General features: G+C 40.8%; 1 protein-coding gene across 1 annotated transcript in view; it reads left to right on the top strand.

The window, feature by feature from the left end:
- Window positions 1-4,999: 4,999 nt before the first annotated feature.
- LOC134620211 (fibronectin type III domain-containing protein 5-like) overlaps window positions 5,000-26,985 on the top strand; it is a 54,725-nt gene continuing 32,739 nt past the window's right edge. The window contains exon 1 of the mRNA XM_063466253.1: window positions 5,000-6,198. Coding sequence (XP_063322323.1) covers window positions 6,114-6,198 — 85 coding nt within the window. The 5' untranslated portion in view covers window positions 5,000-6,113. The remainder of the gene's footprint in view (window positions 6,199-26,985) is intronic.

Genomic DNA, 26,985 nt, shown 5'->3' with positions numbered 1-26,985 from the left:
TTTGATCTTCCCCACTTTTGTCTTCCTCCCAGTGGCTCAAAATAACCACCACAGGGAGGCGTCCTGGAGGCGCTGTAAGCAGATGTCTGAATCACCTGGCTCCTGTCAACAAAGCAAAACACTGGTTGTGTGTCAGGATAATTAGCTTAAGTTACTTTAAGACATAAAACATCTATGACTAAAGTTTCACTCAATCCTAGAAAACTCCCCAAAAATTAAAGTAAAGAAATTTGTAACCCCACGTCCACACAACATACCAGCTCATTAAGACACGAGGCAAAGCACATATCTGCAATATGACAAAATTGGGAGGTACACTCAAAAAATTATCACCATCTTTTCATGTTTATCTGGCATTACCCTGCACAGCTGGAAGTTTATTTTGCCTAAATTCCAGGCAAAACAGGTATTAACTCTTTAAACATTGAGATGTTTCTTATCAATGTCTCACCGCTGAGAAAGTGACATTAATGCTACCAAATGCCTCTCCATGTGGGTCGTGCAGAAAGAGGTGAAACGTAGGCAAGACAGCACTAAACAACATATGAACGGCGTCTTGCTAGTGAGCAAGCGCACGTCTTTGCTACGTAACGACTACCTCCACCTACCCATCGCTTTGCTATCTGGCTATACTCACTGTTTGCCGTACGACAAAAGGGGCATCATGCGTCATGCTCTCTCAACTTTGGTGCCATAAACCCTTAGCTTATCGTTTATGGCACTTTGAGATTTATATTCAGCAGATGCCACCTGGTTAGTTTCTTTGTGATATATTCATAGGCCTTATAAGTTTTAGCTTTGCTGTCTAAGTCATGTTCATGGTCATAGTCCTTGTTTCACTTTGTCCCTGTGCTCCCTGTTAAGCTTCAGTCTCGGTGTTAGGCATTCCTCTGTTATGCTGCTTCCTGTTTTACTTTGATAGTCTTTTGGTCCATGTGCTTTGTATTTAGTTTTCATCCCCAGTCTAATTATGGCTGATTAACTTCACCTGTTTTCCTCAGTTGTGTCTTGTCCTTCTGACTAACCTTCAGTATATATAAAGTTTGCCATAAGTTCCTTGCCATGCTCACAGTTTGCTCTCTGTTGGTCTTGCCTCCCGTGTTTCCAGTTTGAGTTTGTCGGGTTCTGTTACTGGCTGCCTTTGGACTTTCTGCTCTCCCCCCCAAAAAAAGCCTTGCTTTTGTTCAGTTCTGTTTATGAGCCTGCATCTTGGTCTAAATCTACACTCTTCATTACAACATCAAACTCAACACTACACTTACTTGTTGTCCCCACTGACGCGCCAACTTTGAAGCAGTTTGGATGAACTGCTGGAGACTGACTAAGAAGACACGAGCAGAAAGACTTCTTGAATTATTAGTAGGAAGAAGGGTTTATCTGCAGCTGAGTACATGAATTTCACTTTTCAAACAGGATGTGGCTCATTCCCAATACTGGTGAGCAGTCTGATTCTCATGCTGTTTCCCTGTATAATACACGTGTACTTTCAGTTCACCCTTTCTGAGGTTTTTAAGTCATTTGGCTCTGTTTGATCCCAGAAAAGCTTGCGCTGCCTTTGATCTCGAATCAATAAATCATGTTGAAAATGTCAACCTGTGTAGCTTTGCAGTGAAGTTTCTCTCGCAGTGCTAAAAATCGGAATCTTCAGCTCAAGATAAATGACGAGTGAAGGCTGTCAGAACAGACAGCTGCTGCCCTACAGCGTCTAAACAAGGACTTTATTAAAGAGGTATTTCACTGCTGGGTCCACAAGTATTTAGACCGCGACACAGGTTTCACGTCTTTGCCTCGGTTATTTTCCACAGTGGATTTGAACTGAAGCAATCAAGGTGTGGTCAAATAATCTAACAGCTTTAATATGCACATGTTTTCACACAAAGTGATGTAATTATGAACAAGAGCTTTGTTTGCATGTAAGTCTTTTCAAATTCTTGCTGACATTGTTTATATGTATGTTTGAACAGTATCTTTTTTTTTTTTTATTGAGTTCCAAATAGTTTCCAGCTGTTTCCAGAGGTTTGCTTCGGATGAAGCTTTTTCCCCAAATCTGTTCAATAGGATTCAAGGTTTTGGTGCATTTTGCAAGTACCTGTCTCAGCAATCGACTCCAAAGCATACTCCACCACAGTATGAGAACACTTCATGCCTACGATTGTCTCAAAGACCATCCAGGATCATGGAGTTCATCAAGGTTTTTCCTTTTCAGTGAGTTCTTGAAATTTTAACCCTTTGAACAGGAATTTCAAACTGAGTCCAGATTTGAGCCGGACTTCTTGGAGAAATTTGAAACTATTTTTATGTTCAGGCATGAATCATTTTAAATAGTTCTTTATAGCATTTTTATCACTCTGACCTTCAGATCAATCTATCTTTCATATCCCTTAAAGGAGAGGTCAGAGGTCATATCTGATGTGATATTTTAAACCTTTATATGGTACTTTTTATATTTTGACAACAGAAACCACACTTATAACTTAGAAACTATGATTCTTACAAGGCTTTTTGTCGATTTTCCACCAACAAATCATTAAGCTGACCTCGAAGACCTTTGTGAATATAAGCCAGTTTTTGAGCTCTCATATTTACAGACAGAATGACCAATGACTTGGTGGAGGTAATAAAGACAAAGCACCAAATTTTGAACCTTCCCGATGTGCTCTGAGAGCCTGAAGCTCATAAATATTCAGTCTATGAAGGTAAAGCTTCAGTAAATACACTAAAGTTAATGTATACAAAAGAAAATTAAAATATCAGCTGAAAATATCGATTGCTTCACTTCGAGCCCGTTATGAGTCTGAACAAAGTCAAGACCGTCAAAACATATCGAGCTAACTTTATTCTGACACCATCCAACATCTGGGAAGAACCATTATTGTGATATAAAGGCTTTGCAGAGGGCTGAGAGGCATGCCCTCTGTTTACTGAGTAGGTTTTACAGCTTCATAGCTGCCATAACTAAAGCTTCAACGTGATATTGCAGAAGGAAGTCCATATATATCCATATACTCAGCCCTAACTCCATAGTTAGCTTATTTAAAGGCAGCTTTTTTTCCTAGTCACAGTTTTAGGATAACATTGTTACAATGAGATGGCTTTATAGTGTAATTCTATAATCATGCAACACGGAATTACAGTATTTCTATGTAGTTACGTCATTTTTTCAGTAAATCTTTTAAAGAAACAACTATTCTGAATTGTACATAATGTATCTCAAGAGACTTATAATTGAAATAAAGCTCTTAATAACAAACCCCAAGTCGCTTTAGAGTAGTGGTTAAAATATTAAAGGGCAATTCTGTGGCTTGTGAAAAACCAGCATATCAATGAGAAACTATATTAACTACAGTCGGTACTGTGAGACATAATGGTGCAGTTTCATGGGTTCTGTCTTCCTCTGTGCAAGCTTTAATATGCGTGCATGTGTTGAAAAGTATTTCAAGTCATTAAATCCATACTACATTTTAGAAAAATCACTAAATTGTTTGTGCTATTTTTGTTCAGTATTGCTTTATAAAAGGGTTAGGGCTGTTTGCATAACGTGTGATTCAAACATTGTGCAGCACACTTGCACGTGTCCTTTTATTTTTTCTCATATTTGTTTGTCGAAACTGCTTCTAAAGTCATGAAAATGCTGAAAACCTGGTGCAAGTTATTATTACTCCATCACATTAGTGGCTATAAGGCAGCTGGCAATAATCAACTCATCATATAAAGAGAAATAACCATATTTGTTGTGTTTTATGTAAAAAAGAAAACAAACAGGCAGATCTTACAAATTCATTTCCTGTAGAATAGTAAGAGGTTTAGTATCAGTGAGTTTCTTATACCAAAGTGCTTCTAGAAGTAAGTCTTGGTAGTGCAGCCTCTGTATTGGCTAATCACTTGTCATTTATGAGTCATCAGCCAGTGAGTGAGTAAGACACTCAGCTGGAGCTTCAAAACTGGACTTCACTAACCAGCAGTGTTGGTCAAGTTACTTGAAAAAGGAATTAATTACTAATTACTGATTACTTCTCCAAAAACGTAATCCAGTTTCTTTACTGATTACATCTTTTCAAAAGTAATTAGTTACTTTATTACTTAGTTGCTTAGTTGCTTTTTAAAAACATGATACACAACCTGAATAGGTAATAAACCATTTGAGCTGATAGGAAGGCAACAGTAACTCAAATAACCACCTGTTACAATCAAGGTGTGGAGAAGAGCATCTCAGCAGTAGCAGAAGACCACACCAGATGCCACTCCTGTCAGCTAAGAACAGAAAATTGGGGCTAAAATTCACACAGGCTCACCAAAGTTAGGCAATAGAAGACTATAAAGACATCACCTGTTCTAATACCATTCAGATGATATGGTTAGAATTTGGCACAAACAACATGAAAACATGGATCCATCCTGCCTTGTGATGTGCAGCTGACAAATCTGCATTAAACTGTGTGATGCTACAATCTCAAAATCCCCAGGAATGTTTTCAGCACCTTGTTGAATCTATACCACAAAGAATTAATCTCCTAAGACCCGAACTCTTCCACTGCATGCATTTTTAATTTCTCTTTGATATTTGGGCTGATTGGGACCCGATGAATGTAAAAAACAAAGAATTACCAGATTTTTTTTTTTTTACCTAATTTTTGTTTCTAAGAAAAATGAGAGCCACATATGAGGATATTTGTTTAGAATTTTGATAGAACAGTAGCAGTATAATGTCCTCGTAAGTGGATATCAGGCCTTTGTAGAGCAAAATTGAGTATTTTGGTCTAAATAACCCAAAATGTGATGTCCACATATGTGGACGCCAGGTCCTAGGAGGTTAAGGTGGTTCTGAAGACAAAATAAGGTCTAACTCAGTACTAGCAAGGTGTACCTAATCAAGTGGCCAGTGAGTGTATAGCTTAAGAGAAAAAAAAAAGTCCTACAAATGATATTTCTTTTATTTATTTATTTTTTAAATAAGTTAACAACTATTTAAAAATTCTGACAGTCCTCAGTGGTTATGTCCATCTTTTATATACAGGCTATGGCTAAAGGTAACAAAACGGCAGCTATAGCTCAAATAGAAAACCGGTATGAGTCACAGACCACTGGGAGGCTGTAACTGGAATTGAGGGTTAAACAGCACCCAGTTTAAAACCAGTCAGAGGCAGATGGCCTCGTGGCTGTACTTGTTGATCTCTGAAGGAATGAATTCAGATCAGTGCTGCGAGGCTTATTACATAATCAACAGTTGGCACTTCAGAGCGCTCGTCTCTAGCAGCATGCAGGTTATTCCACGAACAGAAACGCACCTCTTCGTCGTCTCCCTCCCACCCTCCCTCTCTCGCTCTCCTTCCTCCCCCTCCTCATCCTCATCATCCTCCATGCTCTGTGTAGTGACAGGATTTGTGTCGGTGCAGATCGGCTGTGTTTGCGGCTGACTTGAGGAGTTCCCGGCTTAAGCTCCTGCACACACACGCACACACAGATATTTTCTGATCCTCAGAGGTTCCCCGCAATCTGCCAGATTTTAAACCAGCCTGCGGTTCTCCGGATGAGACGGGACCACCTTTTGGGCTCCTGCGTCCTCCTGTGAGAGACGTCGGGAGCCTCGGCATCAGCCCCACCGTCCTCTTATGTATCCACACGAACCCCGAATGAGCGCAGTTTCTCCTCATAAATGACCGAGCGCCGACCTTCCACCTGCTGCGGAGAAATCTCCGACATTTAACCAGAAACCGCAAGACACGGAGACTACCTGTTAGCTTCTCCCACCCCCTCCACCTTCTCCTGCTCCTCCGGGCTCCGCTCTGCGCTTTTCCGTGCCCTCGGTGAGAGAGCAGAGGCTGGGATTTAGGCTGCACACCTACTGACCTACTTCGCGCAAGTTGGGAGTCCGACCAGTGCGGTCTGGCAAAACTGTGCCCTCCACCAGCAGCACCACCACTAGCAGCAGCAGAAGATGACGGGTGATGTGGAAACAGTGGTGACCCCGTGGCGAGACCTTCAGTAAAAAAGCAGCAGGGGGAGGTGGGGTAAAGGAGGTGAGAAGGTGAGGAAGAGAAGAAGGCGTGCAGAAGGAGCCAGAGGTGGTGGTGGTGGTGTGTGCGTATTTGTGCGTGGAGACACAGGAGGAGGTTATGACCGTGTCTCTTCACCTGGATCTCGGGCTGATGCTGCTGCTCCTGCTGGCCTGCTGGCAGACCCCGGGGATGGTCGGAGGAAGTGAGTGTCCCGTTTTCCTTCTCTGTGTCTCATATTTAATCTAAATATAAGAAACTTTAGGAAACAGTGACAGGATTGGCACAAACAGCTGGCATAACTCACATAATCATGACATTTTGCGGCATGATGGGACACAGGTGTTTGAACACATGGCTACCACGCTGTTTCTCTCCATTTAAGCTAATTTGAAGCAGCATTGTCTTTTTTAATCAAGCTGCATTCAAAACTCCATTGGAAAAACATCGAATTTTTAAAAAGAGCCTGATGTCCTTGTTATCTCTGAGCAAGGACAAGAGCCTCGTTTTGCTTTGACTCTCGAAATACCTCCGTCTGACTGATAAGAAGTGGAATGGTGATTTAAATGCAGTATTAAAAAACAAAAAACCCTATATATATATATATATATATATATGTATGTATGTGTGTGTGTGTGTGTGTGTGTGTGTGTGTGTGTGTTAATTGTGATAAAAGAAGAAATAGGAAGAGAATGAGTCCAGTGTGCAGGCACTAGGTCTGCATTTTGCACAAAAAGCTTTTATTTTTCTTTATTTTCATTCTTTTGTATGATCTGAAAGCAATCATGAAAAGGCGATACTGTTCACGTGGTGTTCTGCACAGAAAATGGACAGCTGAAAGCCCACACATCATCATTTTTAAGCTGCAAAAGTTTGCAAAGATGCCAAACACAAATAACAACCATCAGTGTAAATACCATGTGGGACAAAAGAGGGAAAACCTGGATGTTAGCCTGTAAAAACTGGCAATATATGCAGTAATAATAAGCTGTTGGCCCTGAAAGATGATCAATATTTCGTTATCATCTACAGCTTTAAGTACGTGACAGCGGTGCGACTCTACATCGACACACTGCTTTGTGTGTCCACCTGTTTGATTTGAGGTGAGTGGAGCGTTTGCTGCGCTCTGTTTACGCCTCATATTTCAACTAGACTAACAGCTGTTGTAAAAGTGTCCCAACCTTAATTGAATGCCTATCGGGGGATTAGAATTTCAAAGCAATCTCTCTCTCTCTCACTCCTCCTTTGCTCTGTTTAATTAGCTGTTGCAGGAATGCACCTAAATCACCCAGACCACTGGTCACATCCCCTCTCCTCTGCGCCTTCCCATGAGGTTTAGTCCAAAGTAGCCTTTGGCAAATAGCACCGAATTAACATGCTTCTTTTTGGATGAATACCAAAGAGGAGCTAATCTGCGCTTACAAGGTTCTGTATCGATTTATCCAATGAGCTGCTGTGTCTTTATATCCCCCTACACGGCCTTTACCTGCTCAGCTCACGTCACAGACGTCATGTCTTTATGGGAGCTCATCAACCACGCTTCATTTTCCTGCTCTCTGCCACCCATTAATTTTAAATGCAGATTTCCAGTCATGACAAACAGCTGCGGGAGGAAGCCTTTTTTTCCCTCCTTCACCATAAATCACAGACAGAGGCACTTCAGGAAGCGACCGGCGTCTTATTTTAAAAAGATTGATTCATGACTTTGAAGCAGCAGGTGATATTACACCTGGTTATAGCTTTGTGTAAAAATATTTGTTCTATGTTTTATGAGATTGAAAATTGTGCTTTTTCAACAAAAGGCTTTGGCTAGCAGAACAATCTGTGTTCAGTGTGAGTTACATTCTTAACAATGCATTACCCGCACACGGGGGACTATAATAAGTGAGCTGCTTTATCCTTTATGATTATGTATGTTCTTGTTTTATAAGTATCTTGTTTTGCATACCTTATATATACACACAAAGTCCATAAAAAGAGGTGGATGTTAGCTTATCCCAGACTCTGAGCAGGATTATAAGCAATGTTAACTGGCTGAAGAGTCTTCAGTCAAATAAAAAAGATTTTAATACTGAAACAAATGGAATTTGCTCACTGGGAGTTAAACTAGGGACCAACCTGAATCAGAAAATCAAAATTCCAACATGTGCAAATCTAAAATCTTTGCTCAACAGGCATGATCAGTCATTTTTGATCCAATTTATATCTTTGTTTGAAAGTAAAAATGAAAAAATGCATCCCGGGGATTAGCTCTGCCAGGACGGCCTCAAATTAGCTATTTGCTGATATACGAGTATAAGCCGATAAATAAAAATCTAAAAAGCAAATGATGTTGAATAGCTTCGCAAAACGCGTGTTTGGAAGACCACAAATGACAACCAGCTGCCAACCCGAGCAATTTCGGGCACAAACACGTAATCAACCACTTTTTGGGTCAGTAAAACAATTATATCATATTAGTGTTACGACATGTAAGTAAGAACCCTTAAATAACTACACATATCAAATGTTATGGAAATCTGTTTTAATTTTGTGTGACTGAAAGAAAAAATTATCAGCTAATATATCGGAATTACGCTCAGTATTGGTATAAGGATCAATATCAGTATTAGGTATTGGTATCTGTATCGGTCTTAACTTTTCTATGTATGTTGGGCCCTACAGGGGATTATGTGGAATGAGTTACATTACCCACAGTTAATATTTTGTTGCGGTGGTGCCGTCATGTTCTCATCCTGACCACAGATTGAAGATGGAAGTAGTCACTGCTACATCTCCCGACAGTTAGTGAAGTCCTGTTATGAAGCCTCGAACTGAGCATCTGGCTCTGAAGCCACACACTGCTCAGCTAACGACTTGTGCCTGACAAGTCATTTAACATGTGACAAGTCTTCATTTGAGCATGACCATCTCTTTTTGCTTTGTATGATTCTGGTCTGAAATGCTGATTTATCAGCTGCATCTCCTGATTTCAGGAATCTGCTCTCTGGTGTTGCTGCTCTGACACAGAGAGATAAAGGTCTTATTTTAGAGACCTACCGAGTCTGCCTTAGGAGGCTGCAGGTTTCTCAGCTAGGAGACAGTGCATCCTGTGTTTTCATTTTGGCTTATATTGTTCTTCACATGCTTATTTGTTTTGTTTTTTCACTCACTTTTAACTTTTGCTTTCAGTAGTTAGCATTAGGCACTAAAACCTGACTCGGTTAGGTTTAGGAATGTTGGCAAATGATGAGTTAGGAGTGCCAGATCCTTTTGCTCGATGCCACAACCCTGTCTGTCTGGGTGCACACTCGAAAGGACACCTCATGCATGAACCTGGATGCCTGTGGTTCTGACAAAATAACGATATGCTTGGCCATAGGGGCATATTTGCATCACTGCAATGGATGCTTGACGGCCAATACTACACATTGCTCTCCTTCTCCTACATGGTTGTATAACCATGCAGAGGAATAGCTTATGTTGATTGTGAGGTCCCAGATTTCAACAAACATTGCAGCTAATTTTCATCTTACGAATAAAGAAGATGCTTCAGCAAAATGTGTTTCTGAAAACCTCTGAGGCAAGAAATACGCATCGCTGAATCAGTCGTCTCTTCATTTTAACCAATTTTTGCTTAAGTTGTCAACCTTCAAATAATATCCCACATCTAGAATGACAGAATAAATTTAGAATATGTTATCCCAAGTCTTATTTATTAAGGAAACTGAGAAAACAGTTACAGGTCAAAGAGTGTTTAGTCTAAACTAATTTGGATATTAAGATTAAATGTGGGCGATGTGCAAGGTCAGTCTACTTACATTTTTCCAAAAGTGAAAATTTAAACAAGGTTTGTGTCCTTTGCTTAAGCTGCACGTGCACATGCTCAGCTGATATTTTGAATAGTTTGGGGGAACATTTTAGTCTTTGTACCAGCAGAGAATTCAGCAGAGGCCACTTTGTTGCTTTATTTGGCATGCACTCAGTGTCTAGTTCTGATTGGCACTACTTCAATATGAGTTTGTTATTGCATCTGTACTCTACAGTGATTACAAGCTAGGATTTCTAACAGAGGAAGGAGAGTATTAGCTACACTTTTTAATATAATGCAGTCCACTGTGACACCACCAACAGCTCTGACCTTCATTATAAACTTATATTTAAAAGGCCAGTGTGTGTGCTCTGTAAAGGAGTCGATATATTTTAGCTTTCTTTATCGCGTGGCAAAGATCTTGCCAGCTTACGTGGGATATGGCTAAAAAGTCTAGCCAAGTAACTGGACCTCGCACGACAATATTTTTAGTCCGTATGCTGTCAAAGCCAAGAATAAATTCCCAAGATTTATTTGCAGTTGTGTTTCTCTCTGTTGCATCTCGTCGCTCCCTGATGAAAACCTCGGGAGTGAGACGAAAGCTGTCCTACACGGGTCTTCAGAAAGGAGAACAAAGCAGAAAGCTGAGCATGGAGCTCGTAGGGGGATCATAAAAATGCACCAACTGCAGACACAGGAGGTATTTATTTTAAAAGGAGCAGGGTAAAGTGCTGTTTTATTCCAGCAGCGAAGCCTCTCTTTATACTCAGCTCAGCCTCACATAACTGCCTCAGCTCAGTGCTGATTGTCCTTATCTTTCCATGGCAACCTGATGATTTAAATGAAAGTTCACACAGGATTACCAAAATTAGACAATGTAACACTAGAAAAATGTTGCTTGGTCTGACGAGTCTCAGTTTCTGCTGCAACAGTCAGATGGTAGGGTCAGAATTTGGTATAAACAAGATTAATACAAGGCAGGATGGATCCATGCTTTCAAGATTCAGGCTGCTAGTGGTGGTGGTGGTGGTGTTATGGTGTGGGGGATATTACTAAGACTCGTTGCCAACCATGTCCACCCCTTTACAGTTTACAGTTGCTATGCCAGCAAACGTAAATCGCCATTCTCATGAAAGGATTCCTAATAGGGCCTGCAGGGCACACGCCAGCCGCTAGGGTTCAATTAATCTTTCATAATCACGAAGAAACACAAAATGTATGGAAAGCAACAAGCATAGCTCTGCCACGTAGATAGAGAAACAAAATGATCACAAAAACTATCACAAGAGTAGTGCACCTGGTCACATCCAGACATCTAGTGAATGACATTTACACAAATAGTAACAAAAGAATCACTATTTGAAAATTTCCCCAAAGGCGATAATATAAAAGTTACACTAAACAGGAAAGTAATGCAAGAATATAATGGAGAGCACAAAATGTGTACAAAGAGGCACAAAAGTAATGGAAAACAACACAAATGCACAGTGTAAATAGAAAATTTAAAATAACCGCAAAAGCTGAGTGTCTCCGGATTTACTAAACAAATGAAAAAACAACAAAAAAATGAAGTGTCCTTGTAAAAAATATATTGAAAAGCAACACAAAAATGACCCTAAATTCATCATAACGAGACACAGAAAGCACAAAAAATATGGAAAAGAAACACAAAATAATCACAAAAAACATTTTAAAAAAATGCACAAAGCAACAAAACAGACAGTTGTAAAAAAACCCAAAACAAATGAAAAATCATGCAAAATTATTACAAGAATGGAAACCATCCTGAAAAATGAGTAGTGGCAAAGAATGTCAACAAATAGTAACAAATTGAGGCAAAAATGATGGAAAAATGACTCAAAAGGACTGAAAAGATTTGCAAAAGATTCACAGAGAAGGAGAAAATGAAGTTGTGGGAACACAAAATCATCACAAGCATAGCAGAGCCTCCATGGTACACGATGAAGACATCCAAAACAACATCACAGAGTGACCAGAGAGAGACAGGGATGGATGAAAATTGGCACAAAATTACAAAAAATATGAACAGAAAGGAACACATACAATGTTGTGCAAAAGTGTTGAGCCAGCCGTCATTTCTTTATATTTTGCTTCCAAGGGGCCAGACTTTCTGTCTCTGGACCAATAGTTCTTAAAACTTTGTGGAGGTTTTCCAATGTGTTTCTTTGGACATTAGCTACTTTCCCACTCATTTTTAGCTCAGTCCAGTCCCCCAAGTATTTTGGGCGGCTTTTTTTGTTGAGCCACTTAAAATTGATGAATTATGAACACAGAAAAGCACCATCAGATTTTGATCCACTTTGTAATACCATCTGGTAAGTATCTGATGAACAAAAGCAAGATTTTTCACCATGACAATGCAGTAAAATCATACCTGGATAGAAAAACACACTGTCAATAATCAGTCATGGATTGGCCTCCCCAGAGCCCGGACCTCAATATTATTGAAGCAGTGTGGGCTCATGTTGACAGAGAACGGAACAAAAGGCAGAAACATCCAAAGAAGAGTTTTGAATGTCCTTCATGAAGCCTGGAGAACTATTCCTGAAGACTACTTAAAGACATGACAAGAAAGCTGCCTAAGAGAGTTCAGACTGTGCTGAAGAATAAAGATGGTCACACCAAATATTGACTTTCAGCTTGTTAAAATTGCACAAATTCTGTTTTGTTTTGTTTTTGCCTTATATGTTTGTACGTTTCAATAAATCCTAACTTCCTGTTTTCTCAGCAAAACATAAAGAAATTTGTGGTGAATCAAGACTTATGGAAACAGTTGCAAAGAGACACCAAAGAAAGTTAGTGCAGCACGAAATGACCTCAAAGGTAGCCAGGGACAGAAGACATAATGACCACAAAGTGAAGCAACAACAACTTTCATTCTGTCTCGCTCTTATGTAAGAGGAGTGAGGGGAACAATGTCTCATAATGCACTCATACTGTATATTTAATCAGTATGGAGAGGATGTTACTATATTAGATCGTGCACATCCACGGACATCCATCCATCTCAGAGAGTGGTAGGGAGCCATTAGTGAGATTAGGCTGTCTGAGTCAATCGTCAAACTGTTTCTTCGCCGTGATTTACAGCTGAACGTCCGACTCGAGTCACACGTCACAGAGTACTGTACTCCAGGACAAGCGGAGGTAAACAGCTGCCATCTCCGGACTTGTTTTTGTTTTCATCTTGTGGTCCTGGAGAGAAACACGAGGTCAGAGGCTAACGAAAAAAATCCACGTTTAGTAGATTTGGCTTTCGTCCATTTCATAGTACAACACACGGATAGAGCACCGTGTGGAGAGATCAAACCACAGCGTGGGTGGGGGTTTTTTGAACTTCAAATAAGGACGGGAAGATGAGGGAAATTCTCCAGAGTGAGCACATCCAGGCCGAACTTCACATCTGTTAAATTATCATTTTATTTTCCTGTTAAAACCCGGATTAGGATTACTGTTTCCAAAACTCAGCACAAGCAGAGCTGTGAGAGACTGTGAGAGAAACTCCAAGACCTGAAAAAGGGGTTATTATTCTGCATTCTGAGGTCTGCTTTGGAGAAATGCAATAACGTTTTTTGGCATTTATTAATTCCAGGGCTGCTTTTGAAGGAACGTGCCACAAAAACTATACCTTCAGCCTTTAGCAGGTCAAACATGCTGCTGCAGGCTCAGGACACTGTGTGCAAAAGGAGATGCCAGACATGCTTTGACAAAAGAAGGTATCTGAAACCCTGGGATTGAGAACAGGCTGCATTTTCTTGCTGATAATTGGCAGCATCAAAAATGCATTTCTTTTTTTACTTTTTTGAAAATCAGTAGAGGGAAAAAAAGTTAAGTTGTCAACATGCAAAGTGCATTTTCTCCTTTGCAACAAAAACTTATTTTAAAATGTTGACTCCAGAACCAAAAAGGTTTTTTTTCGACTTATTTTGCTCAATACTGCAGTTTGATATGACAAGAACAATCAAAAAATACCAATAAAACATAAACAAATGGCAGCAAAGAATTGAATTAAACAGGAAGAACCTAAATTACTGATCATGAAGCTGTAGACCAGGGGTGTCAAACGCACGGCCCGCGGGCCGGATCAGGCCCGCAAACGGGTTTAATCCGGCCCGCGAGATCATTTTGTAAAGTATAAAAATGAGCTGCAATTTTTCAAAAAAGAAACTGCTGTTCCAATTGCGTCCATTGGATGGCGCAATAGCAATTGTGAGCTACTTTGTTTTGCCTGCGAAATTTAAACCTGATGTGCTTTGGCACCCTCATTGCCCCAATATGTCTCTGTCAAAAAAGAGAAAAGTGGATGCAGAGTGCAGAGTGTTCCAAGAAAAATGGTCATACTCCTATTTATTCACGGAAGTGAATGGGAAAGCTGTATGTTTGGTGTGTTCCCAGCATGTTGCAGTGCTGAAAGAATATAACCTCTGTCGCCACTATGTGAGTCTTCATGCCGACAAATATGGCAACTTTCAAGGACAGCAGAGAAGAGAGAAGGTGAATGAACTGTTGGCGGGTCTGAAGAAACAGCAGTCTGTGTTTACTCACAGCTGAGACATCAGTGACGCTGCAGTGAAAGCTAGCTACCTCATTGCTAACGAAATTGCACTAGCTTCAAAACGATTTAGTGAGCGTGAATTTGTAAAAACATGTATGAGGAAGGCATCGGAGATTGTGTGACCTGAAAAGCGCCAGGCCTTTGCAAATATCAGCCTGACAAGAAACACAGTTGCCAACAGGATTTCTGATCTTTCAGCAGATTTGGGCAGCCAGTTGAAGCAAAGTCATTTATTGCGTTTTCAGTTGCAAATGATGAAGGCACTGACATTACAGATGTTGCACAACTGGCAATTTTCATCCGCGGAGTTGATGACACATTGACCGTCACCGAGGAGTTCGTGGAGTTGGTGCCGATGACAGATACAATGACCGCAGCTGATATTCTCACCGCACTCGTAGGCGCGCTGGACAGGGTCGGAGTGGACTGGTCCTGCGCTGTCAGCCTGACTACAGATGGTGCGCCCTCAGTGATCGGGAAAAAAGCAGGCATTGTAGAAAAGTTCAGAGATAAAGTGCAATCTGCAAATGGAGGATGTGATTTTTGGACTTTTCACTGTATTTTGCACCAGGAGGCTTTGTGTTGCAAGTCACTGAAAATGGATAATGTCATGGAGGTGGTCATCCAAACTGTTAATTTCATCCGATCCAGAAGCCTCAATTACCCTCAGTTTGACAGCCTTCTCAGAGAGAAAGACCACATCTATGTCCTGCCATACCACACTGAGGTAAGATGGTTGAGCCGAGGTGCTGTGCTGAGGCATTTCTTTGATTTACGAGAAGAAATTGAACAGTTTATGGAAGAAAAGGGCAAACCAGTGTTAGAATTTCATTCCGCAGAATGGATGCAGGACCTTGCACTTATGGTGGATGTTACAGAGCGCCTGAATAACTTGAACAAACAGCTACAAGGACGCAACAAAGTTGTCACGCAGTATTATGACAGCATACGTTCTTTCAAGTTGAAGCTGTTACTGTGGGAGACGCAGCTCGCTGGTGGTGATGCAGCTCACTTCCCCTGTCTGAAAAATGTGTGCACAACCTAAAGTGTGGCAGATATGAAGCGGTTCAAAGATAAAATAACGGGACTGTTACTAGAGTTTGAGCAACGATTTCAGATTTTTGGTGAACTGGAGAAAGACTTCAAAGTTTTTTGCTCGCCATTCACCATGAATCCCTCTGATGTGCCCATCAAGATCCAGCTTGAAATAATAGACTTGCAGTGTGACTCGGATTTGAAGGGCAAATTTGCTGCAGCTGGCTTGAACACATTTTTATCAGAATCTCTTGCCAGGTTACCCCAACTTGACAGCCCTCGCTGCAAAACTGTTGTGCATGTTCGGAACCACATATCTTTGTGAGCAAGTTTTCTCTGTAATGAGCATAAATAAAACAAAACTGCGCTCAAGGCTCACACACAAGCACTTGAATCACATCCTGAAGTTAGCTGCCGCTCAGGATGTGACGCCTGATATTGATGAGCTGGTGAAAGCTAAAAGATGCCAGGTATTAGGAGTCAAATAAACTATGCAACCCCACTGAAAGTGCTGCATGAAACACCCTGATATAGTTCTGTGATCTGTGAAACAGTTCTGTGAATCACTGAGGCACTCTGTGCTTGTGTGTTCTTTGTCCTCAGAATTTTCAAATAACTTGAGGTGTTTTAATAAGCTATGTTGTGCCTGTACTATTTTGAACATACTGTCCACAGGCTCTAGCTTTATTTTTTATGTTGATCGTATTAAAACAAAGAAAACAATCTGAAGTTGTTGTTTTTAAGTTATATATACAATGATTTTACCAGTCCGGCCCACTTGAGAATAGACTTTTCTCCATGTGGCCCCTGAACTAAAATGAGTTTGACAACCCTGCTGTAAAGAGTTAGCTTATTCCACCCACCCTTTTACATAGCATATTCTAAGCAGTGGCACTTCTATTAATATACATCATCAAAAAAACAAAAACCAAACAAAATAATAACTCCATTGACTCCAAGATGGTTAGCCCTGGTTTTCCACATCCGTGTGAGGTTGATTGGCTCTAAATTAATTCTCAACCTCCTCGTTCACATCTGTAATCCGCCTGCATTCTGACTGTTCATGTTTAAGCAGGTTATGGTACGTGTTGACAAAAGTATTGTAGAGGACAAAAGAGACCCTTTTAGAAATCTACCTAAAGCAGGGGTGGGGAACTCCAGGCCTCAAGGGCTGGTGTCCTGCAGGTTTTAGATATCACCCTGGGTCAACACACCTGAATCAAATGATTAGTTCATTCTCAGACCTCTGGAGAACTTCAAGACATGTTGAGGAGCTAATTTAGCCGTTTAAATGAGCTGTGTTGGATGAAGGACACATCTAAAACCTGCATGACACCGGCCCTTGAGGCCTGGAGTTGGACAGTGAACAGTGTACAGAATCTGAGGAATCAGATTTGAATAGACATTGTCTGTTGTTTGTTATCCATTTACCGGATACCCTGGATTAATTGGAAGCCCCCAAAATTGGCTGTTGGCTAGAGGCTAAAGAGGTGTCCACACAGGAAGTGACTGCTCATTGCGCATCACTAGTCTCTGGTTACCTATAGTTACCAACCCAACCACAGATAAGCTGGAGAGGGATGGATGGTTTGTTGTATAGATGGTCGGTTGGTTGGTTGGTTGGCTCAGTTGGTACCTCTTATAATTTATAGATAAATTGGAGAGTCGCTTTTTCCTTGACAAGAAACTTAAAAATTCTAAATTCAGAATTGTGCTTACATAATTGTAATTACAGCAATAGTTTATTTATTCTAAATTATCAGTAAAAATAAATAAAGCTTGACTAAGCTAGACTTAAATGTAGTTAAGCCTTTAATCAACCGCTGTTTAGCTCTTTTCCGCTTTAGGGGGGTTTTTGAATAAAAAGAGTTGAGTGCTGTTGATATGTTTTTTTTATTAAGTCAGTTTATTTTATTGCCTGTTGTGTATGTATAACCTTAGAAAACAAGTTAGGATCATTTGAAACACAGACTTTAAAAGCAGCCAGATGTGTCCTGAAATATTCCAGAAGTTAAAAGTGGATGGTCATAAATATGTAATCAGACAAACCTGACTCAAACATGAAGGACAAACAAGGGCATGTAGGAACTGTGTGTGTGTATGTACTCTAACATCCACCTGATCACTGCTGTATTTCATCATTTAATCAATACTCACATACTACTTCCCCACCCCCGTTGTCCCTCCACCCTCTCTCCATTTTTTTCCCTGCACATTGATCTTTCTCCCCCCCTCCGTCCATCCATCTCACTTTGCCCTTCGTCTGTCTTTTCTCTCCAAACCCAAAGATTGAAAACCCCACCGTCCCCATCTCTTGATATCTGCCCAGGATAATTGCTCTTTCTTCTCGCTCTCCCATCTCTTTTTTCCCCCTCCTGACTCATTCATTCCTTGTTCTGTCATATTCCTGTCGTCTTTCATCCACCTCTCTTTCATCTCTATCTCTTTTCCTCTGTCTTCCTGACTCCATCCGAGCCTCCCCTCTCATCTCCTCTCTTCTGCTGTGTATAATGTAATTGCAGAAGTCTATTCAGTGCGTGAGCACTCCATTGCAGCGCTGGCAGATGAAAGCGGTTGGGATTTAGCAACCGTAGCGCGATGGGAGTTCGGGGGGGATCTTGGCTGTCACTGGCAGTGACAGGGAGGGTGTGAGGAGGAGGAGGATGCGCTTTCACCGCATATTTTCATTACGTGTACATGTGTTTGTTTTTTAAATGCCTAAATACTGTCTATTTAAAGTCCTCATCTGGCATCATGTCCAGATGCTCCATGTGGGCAAAGGTTTGTGGACAAATGTATGTGGATAATAAGGAAATCCCTTAAAATTAACTCCAGAAGAAGCTTGACGCACAAGAACTTGAGTGACCTTCAGTGTCCTGACCTCAACTCTTCATAAAACCATTGAGATGAACTAGAAAACTGACTGAAAGCCAGACCTAACCTTGAAATATAAGTGATGAAAGCATGAAGTGTTCATAAAAGTCACCAATTGGAGACTTTACTGTCTAATGTTCAAGTAAACTTTAAGATGTTGAATGCTTATGATTAGGGTTTTCATCATTAACGTCTTGCTACACAAAATTTGATCTGGAAACAGTTATGCTCAGAAGTCTGTGATGGGTTTGAGTTCTAATTGGCCTTGAAATGACTTATAGAGTAAGGTGCCTCCATGTGAAATAAGCAGCTCCAAGTCACACTGATGGAGAACTGTTGGACTTTTCCTTTAATGACTCTGAAGCAGTCTTGGCAGGCAGGTCTGTATATATCCTGCAGGGAGCGGAGGAAGGCTGGCTTGCATAATGAGCTGTGGTTAGCTTGTTAGCTTGACATTCATGGTCACAGTCCACAGAGCCTGACAGGATGCTCTGATGGTAGGATAACTTTGTGGTGAAAAAAGCCCTGCACCTTTTTCAAGGTGGGAATCGCCAAACTGACATGGATAGCTGTGTTGCTGGATAAAGGCTGGACCCTAAGATTAAACCTACTACTGTACCTGACTTTAGACATGAATTACTTAAATACAAAAAACAGATCGGAGATTGGGAAATCTTCAAAGGGGGTCTAGTTTTGGTAGTGCGTATCCCATCCTGAACCTGTCAGTGATCTCACAAGAAACTCACAAGGATTTTTCCCTCAATTGCTTTCCTGTTTTGCTCTAGTTTCATAGAGCTCATGTACAACCACATATATTTTTGCCCAAGTTAAAACATTTTCAGTGGATGTGGATGTGTTTTTTTCATCTCCTACAGCATGTTCTCATTGCTGTTGCTGCTTTAAAATTTGCATCTCATCTGAAGAATACCACAGGCTGCTGTGGCTCATTGAGAGAAAAATATCTACAACTATGGTCACATGTAACTGTAATCTTTGGATCACCTAAATATTTTTGTTTTTTTTAAAGCAAGAGAAATTGAAAAACATCCGTTTTTTCAGGTCCTCAGCTGTAAAGTGCAAGTGCTTTTTTCTGCATCCACAGTCTTCAGTTATCATAGAGGGAGGAATTTGTCAGAAAACGAGCACACTGGCCAACTCTAACGCCCACAGCATCAGGAAATAGACCAGAATTCAGTGCAGCCACAGGACAGTTTGAGTAAAATGCTGCTTTTTCTCAACTGAAAAAAAAGGACTCCCACCTACTTGTGCTTCTTGCCATGCTTTCATTCACTCCACCTACACATGATGGATGCAACGGATTTATAATCCTTCCTTGTCAGCTGTCAAAGGGCAACCAGGGAAATGTAAGAAGTCACAAAAGGAAGCAGACAAGGGAGACAGAAGGAGCAGGATTCTGCCTTATCGCAGATTGATGATCGTTTTGCATCATGCTACAGACACTTTGTGGATTTTTCCCTTTAACCACTCTGAAGCAGTCTTGGCAGGCAGGCAGGCCTGGGTGTCCGGCAGGGAGTGTGGGAAAGCTGGCTTGCATAATGAGCTGTGGTTAGATTGTTAGCCTGAGATAGAGCTTGACATTCATGGTCACAGTCCACAGAGCCAAGCCAGATGCTTTCGGTTTGGAGAGTTCTTGCCGTGCTCGGCTCCTCCGCCAGCCTGGGAATGAACTGTGTTCTTTGTAGTTGTCTTACAACAAAACAAAGGCAGTGCTGGCATTTCTGTTTTGGTTGTCGTTCCTCCAGACAAAGTGGCACTGACATGAGGATTGCGTAATCAGGCTACAGACCAGCGCTGTGAGGCTGTAGAGAACTAAAGTGGGTGATCGCCAGCTTTTTAATCACATCAGTCAACTGTCCCATTACTTTCTCACACTATCGGTGCAATACTTTTGTTAAGAACCTTAATTAAAGCTCACAGTCTCCACTTGAATCATGTTTTTATTGATTTGGTCCAAATCAATTGTGCTGGTGTGAAGCTGCAAAATCACGAAAACTGCATCACTGTCCATCAATGGCGAGGACTTTGGTAGATTTGCTGAACAAAATCGGGTAACTGACCAACCTGATATGGTCAAATTTAATCTATGAGAAGGCTCCAGGTCCACCCTTCTACAGCTGTAACACTTGAAGTAACGCCTCCACCAGGTTTTAAGTTATTGGCGTTGATTGTTTATCACGAGGACAAGCACAAAAAGCTGGCAACAGAAGATAAGTGGGGTAATTATTACCCAGTGTGGAAACCTGTTAATGAGAGAAATATCCAGTTATCTCAAATATGATGTTATTTTTTTTAGCCCAGCATCACACAGAATGTGCCTAAAATGTAATTTGCAGAAAAACATAATGAATTAAATAAAGAGGATGTTTCAAAACATGGCCTTTGTATGGAGAAAACTGCAGCCCTCATTAAATAGTTTTGCCTCCTCTAAGCACCCCACCACCTTCTCCCCCGAGAGCAATGATGGCAGAGAGAAGAAGACTGCTCAGAGGACAGTTGGATACCAGCATAAACAACATATATGATTCATAGTTAATGTAGTTTAATAGAAAGCATGCACAAATATGGATCTCCGGTGATTAAATTGATTCAGCATGAAGCTACATGTTCAGACACTTGTCTGATGATGTAGTAGTAACGTGTGTTCACTAACCTAAAGCTGAATCACTGCAGAGAGTGCGCACTGCTGGTTAGTGTCATTCCAAAATGACAGCATGCTGCTGCACACTCTATGATGAACTGCACTCTCTGGTACACAAGTTCAATTGATCATTAACACAAACATCTAATCGCCCAATCACATGGCAACAACTTGATGCATTTAGGCATGTGGACACTAACAAGACGACCTACTGAAGTTCAAACTGAGTATCAGAAAGGGGAGGAAAGGTGATTTAAGTGACTAGTTGGTCTTTGAAGCAGATGGCCTACAACAGCAGAAGCCCGCACTGGATGCCACTTCTGTCAGCTAAGAACAGAAAAATGAGTCTACAGGTTACCCAAAATTAGATAAGAGAAGTGTGGAAAAAAAAAAAGTTGCCTGGTCTGATGAGTCTCAATTTCCTTTGCAACATTCAGATGGCCCTGTTATAACATAAACTAATTGTGGTATATCACATCTTTGGTAAGCTGAGTTAAATTTATCTAGCCACACTCAGGCCTGATTACTGCCACACCTATTCTCAAACCAAGAAATCATGTAAATAGGACCTGTTTGACAAAGTGGAGTAGACCAAAATATCCTCAAAAGCCAGACATCATTCCACAATCCAAGCAGTTTCAGGAACAAATGAGAAACAAAGTCATTGAGATCTTTTAGTCTGGAAAAGCCATTTCCAAAGCTGTGGGACTCAGTGAACCACAGTGAGAACCATTATCCACAGATGGAAAGGTGGTGAACCTTCCCAGAAGTGGCTGGCTGACAAAAATTTCTCCAAGAGCGACTCAATAACTCATCCAAGAGGTCACAAAAGACCCCAGAACAACATCACAAGAAATGCAGACCTCACTTTTTAATTAGTTTTTCTGCAAAAAATATTTGATGTCCAGAGTAGAGGTTTGTTCAGATTTAGTTTGAAACAGTAGCACAGAAGTCACAACATCCTGACCATGGTAGTATAATGCTACTTAAGACACCATTTCACACACATTAATCTATAAGTTTTGCTTTTTGAGTAGTGCAGAAACAAATAAATGCTGGTTTGCAGAACGTAAGAGTCAAGGATTTAGTCTTTAGTTTGACTCAGTTTTGCATAAAAATGATTGAAAACCATAATTTTCTCCTCCGCCTTGAAATAAGAGTTTGCTGCTCTTGAGTAAAATGCAGTTTAAGCTGAAGCATAACAATATGCTGCATCATTTTTCAGAAAGGAATGCAAGTTAGTGCTGTGTAATGCAAAATCGCAGCATTTTAATGTCCTTTTTTTAGCCTTGATGTCCTAATTGGCTGCTGCGCTGATTCCTTTTCCCTCATCATCATGTATTTGTGTCTTTTCCATACTACAAACACACACCAACACACAAGGACACACACTCTACCAGTGGGTGCTCATTAATTGCTTTCTGAGGATGAGAAAACTAAAGAGAGAAATGTGGGGTGCTATTCCTGTCCCGCAGTAAAGGAGGAGGAGCTGGAGTGGGCAGACTAGACTCATCGATGGCTTTTGAAGTAGTTATTGAGTCCATTAGATGTTTTATCATCAGTAAGATGAAAGTAGGGATGGCTGCTCATCTGTCTTTTCCTTTCATTGTTCCAGGGTTTGTCTTTGTGTCTCTCGCTTTCAAACTTTCTTTCTCTGACTTATTTAGAATTCTTCTTGTTTTTACTTTCATTTTTTTCCTGGAAGTTTTCTGACTCTAAATTTCACTTCTTCAGCTTTCTGTGTTGTTGCGTTATGTATTCTCTTTTTTCACTTTTTTGAAGCTCGTTTCATCTTGTTTTCTGTCTTTTTAACACGTTTTGCCTGTTTTTTAGTCTGAAGTATTGTGGAAAGCCTCAAGTCACCCGTCATTTCTTTGTGTTTTCCTAGGAAATTGTGGAATAGGTTCAGCAATGTATAGAAACATGTGCAAATTACATTTATATACAGTATATAAAGCAAAACCTAAGTTTGTACAATTCTATCAAGCTTGAAAGTCAACATTTGGTGTGACCACCTTTATTCTTCAGCACAGTCTGAACTCTCTTAGGCAGCTTTCTTGTCATGTCTTTAAGTAGTCTTCAGGAATAGTTCTCCAGGCTTCTTGAAGGACATTCAAAGCTCTTCTTTGGATGTCTCTGCCTTTCGTTCTGTTCCCTGTCAACATGATCCCACACTGCTTCAATAGTTGAGGTCCGAGCTCTGGGGAGGCCAATCCATGACTGATAGAGTTCAACTGTGTGTTTTTCTATCCAGGTATGATTTTACTGCATTGGCAGTGTGTTTGGGATCATTGTCATGCTAAAAAATGATGCCGGTGCCAATCAGGTGCAGTTCCAGATGGTACTTCATGGTGAACCAATATCTGATGGTAATTTTCTTTGTTTATAATTAATCAATTTTGACAAGATCTCCAACACCACTGGCTCTAATGCAGACCCAAACCATGACAGAGCCTCCACCTTACCTCCTCCACACATACTGTTAGTGATTAGTCACTCATCACTCCAAAAGTTGCCACTAATTTTCAGTCCAGTTCTTCCACTGAGACCATTTCTGATGAGGCTTCAGTGAACAGTAGCTGAATCAGCTGAAGGTTCAGATGTGTCTCTCAGGTCTGTTTCAGGTCTTTGCTGTTTTTTTTTTCCTGTTTCTTAAGAGAGTGACTTTCAGAAAATGTTCATCTGTAGATAGTTTTTTTAGGCCTGACACATCTTCTTTTGTCCTTCACTTGTCAGGTTTAGACAGATCTTCAGCTAATAGCTTTTAGGGAATGATGGGGAAAATGTTACTTTATGCCTGTCAAACTGTTTTCTTTGACCTTCTTCATAGATTTAACTAAATAAATGCAAACAAATTGTGGTTTGTTTGTTTTTTGGTTTCCCTTTTCTGTAAAATCTTAGTCCTTTAATCATCCACTTTCTGTTACTGTACCCATAAATGTTCATTTCCCCTGTTTTCAATTTCTGTTTTCTCCATTAAAAGCAAATATCCCCTTTTAAACTCTCATTTATAGTCTACTTTCTCCCTGTCTCACTCCCAGTGAAGGTCATGATGTTTCCTGATGATTTAGTAACATTAAAATACAAAAAAGAGAAAAGAAATCACACACTTCATTTGTGAGTGCTTCAGATTTCCCATCAGTTTTAACTGGCCCCCAGAGAATCATTCATGCCTGTAAGTACAGTATGTGCGTGGGTGTGATCATACATTTACATTTCAGCCATTTAGTTGGCACTTCAATCTGAATCAGAGTGCGGGAGGAGCGGTCGTACTAAAGAACACTGATGGAAGCAAACGATAAAGAATTCCTTTCAGCCTCGGTCTGGTTAGTTTTAGGAAGAAAGCTACTCAGTTTGGTTTAGGAGAAAGTTATTTTGGGGATAAAAACATTTTTAACAACATCTTAAAAGACCTGTCTAACATAAGATTTTAAAGGAAATATTATTTCATGTTTCCAAGGTTCAGGTTAATCAGTTAGAAAGACTTTCAGTCATTTTTCTTACTTTTCTTTGATTTCTTCATCGTTCAAACTCAAAGTACAAAACAAAATACTCAAAATACAAAACAAGAAATACAAAACAATACAAAACAGTGTAATTATTTTCTTGCTGAGAGTTAGACGACTAGTTTGAGAGACAGGTGACAGGTAGCGCTGTCATGATAATATATGAAGCTGTATCCAACAGTTTTGTAGCATAGCACAGCACACCCTCGGGGGGAAACTGTTATTCTGACTCTGTCCAAAGGTTATACAACCTGCGAGAACATCTAAAGTTTGGTAATTCCTTCCTGTGCCTGACTTCTTCCCAAACTAAAGACTTCTGCAGTGGCCCTCCAACACCTAAAATCACACTCTGATCATTATCAAAGTCTAACACGATCTTATGATTTGTTTCACAAAGCTGATAACCACTTACAGCTTTACCTAAGGTACCTTATAGGCACTATAGTCCTTTCCTGCTATTGACAAGGTATAAAACAAGCTCGAGATTATAAATCGGCCAGAAAAGCAGGAATAACTTGTGATATATAGAGAGCCATAACAAAGTACATTTTTGCAGGTCTCTCTGCAGTCATGTGGAAAACTAATTACACCCCATGATTCAGTAGTTTGTAAACCACTTTTATCAGCAATAACTCAAAGTAATTGTTTTCTGCATGACTTTATCATTCTCTCACATCATTGTGAAAGGCTTTTGGCCCAGTCTTCTTTACAGCATTGCTTCAGTTCATTGAGATTTGCAGGCTTTCATTTATGCACAGCTTTCTTGCAGTCCTGCCAAAGCATTTCAGTCAGGTTGAGGTCTGGACTTTGACTGATCAACTGCAGTACCTTGATGTTTCCTTTTTAATCATTCTGTTGTAGATGTGTTGCTGTACTTGGAATCGTTGTCTTGTTTCATGACCCAGTTTAAGCCAATCTTTAGCTGTCCAACAGATGTCCTCACATTTGTCTCTAGAATACAGAGGAGTTCATGGTGGACTGATTGTAAGGTGCTAATGTGGCTGCAAAAAAAGCCCAAATCATGACCCCTCCACCACCGTGCTGACAGCTGGTATGAGGTGTTTGTGCTAATATGTTGTGTTTGGTTTTGTGCATTATGACCAAACATCTGCATTAACCCTTTCACGCATAGTGGTCATTACAGTGGACAGCTATTCTGTTATAGACAGTGTTGTTGTTAATGTATGTTTGGGGCGTTGCACCCCGGAACCTTCAGAGGTTTTTCAGGGTTTTCCCTGTCAGAATGTTATGTGAGAAGCAGTTTCCTGAATGTGTTGAGACTAGCTGTGGTTGTTTCTAAAAGTGGTCAATAAACGTCCTAAAAGCGGCACCTGAGTTTCCGAGCATTTTTATCCTGAGGTTATAACACCTTTTTGGCAACAAGGATAAAAGCCGAACGCGGACAGTTTTGAGTTTTTGCTACGGATTTTGCAGTCAGACTACCACTTCGCATCTATGGCTACGATCAGATCACTGACGGAGTTCACCGAGGGAGACGGCGACTGGATTGAATATGTCGAGAGGCTGGAACACTTTTTCTTGGCAAACGACATTTCGGACGAAGGAAAAAAAAGGTCAGTTCTTCTCAGTGCGTGTGGAGCGAGGACCTACAAGTTGATACGTAACCTGACGACGCCTCGGAAACCCGGAGACTTCAGCTTCAAAGAACTGGTGACGTTGGTGCAAAATCATCACTGCCCGAAACCCTCCATGATTGTTCAGCGGTTCAAATTCCACACATTCACACAAGCCGGGAGTTTCTGTGGCTGCGTATGTGGCGGAGCTGAGACAGCTATCGGAGCACTGTGAGTTTGGAGGCGTGCTGGATGACATGCTACACGACAGGTTGGTGTGTGGTATAAATCAGCGGTCCCCAACCTTTTTTGCACCATGGACCGGTTTATGCCTAGTACCGGTACCGAAAAAAAGAAGATTTATTCATAACACACGTGAAAAGACCCAGGAAAACCGAGTTAACGATAAAAACGATAACAAAATAACGCTGAAAACCGATAAAAACCCTGAAAACCATACATTTCACACCTGAGCCTCAACTCTTGCGGCCCGGTACCAAACGACTCACGGTCCGGTACCGGTCCGAGGCCCGGGGGTTGGTGACTGCTGGTATAAATGATGATGGCATGCAGCGTCGATTGTTAGGGGAGCCCACACTGGACTTTAAGAAAGCTTTGGAAATTGCTCAGGCAATAGAAACAGCAGCTAATAACACTAAAGACATTCGGAAAGCTAACAACAATATGCACTCAGCCGATGTGCATCATGTATCTCAGAGTGTGAGAGGCACACCCAGAGAGCTTTTGGAGTGTTACCGGTGTGGGGGAGCACACTTTGCCAAGGACTGTTTTCAAAGACAGTACCTGCCATAACTGCAAGAAAAAGGGGCACTTAGCCAAGAAATGCAGGAGCACTAAGGAGAAACCAAAGAAGGAATGGAAGACAAAACCCAAACTAAACACGCATCACCTGCAGAGCATGGCGCCTGAGAAGGATGAGTGTGTTTTCAACATGTTTAATCTGGTTGGCTTTAATAAGTG

This window comes from Pelmatolapia mariae, linkage group LG23 (assembly GCF_036321145.2).
Source record: "Pelmatolapia mariae isolate MD_Pm_ZW linkage group LG23, Pm_UMD_F_2, whole genome shotgun sequence".
NCBI lineage: Eukaryota > Metazoa > Chordata > Actinopteri > Cichliformes > Cichlidae > Pelmatolapia > Pelmatolapia mariae.
The sequence above is the reverse complement of the archived record's forward strand: the minus strand, read 5'-3'. Positions and strand labels throughout refer to the sequence as shown.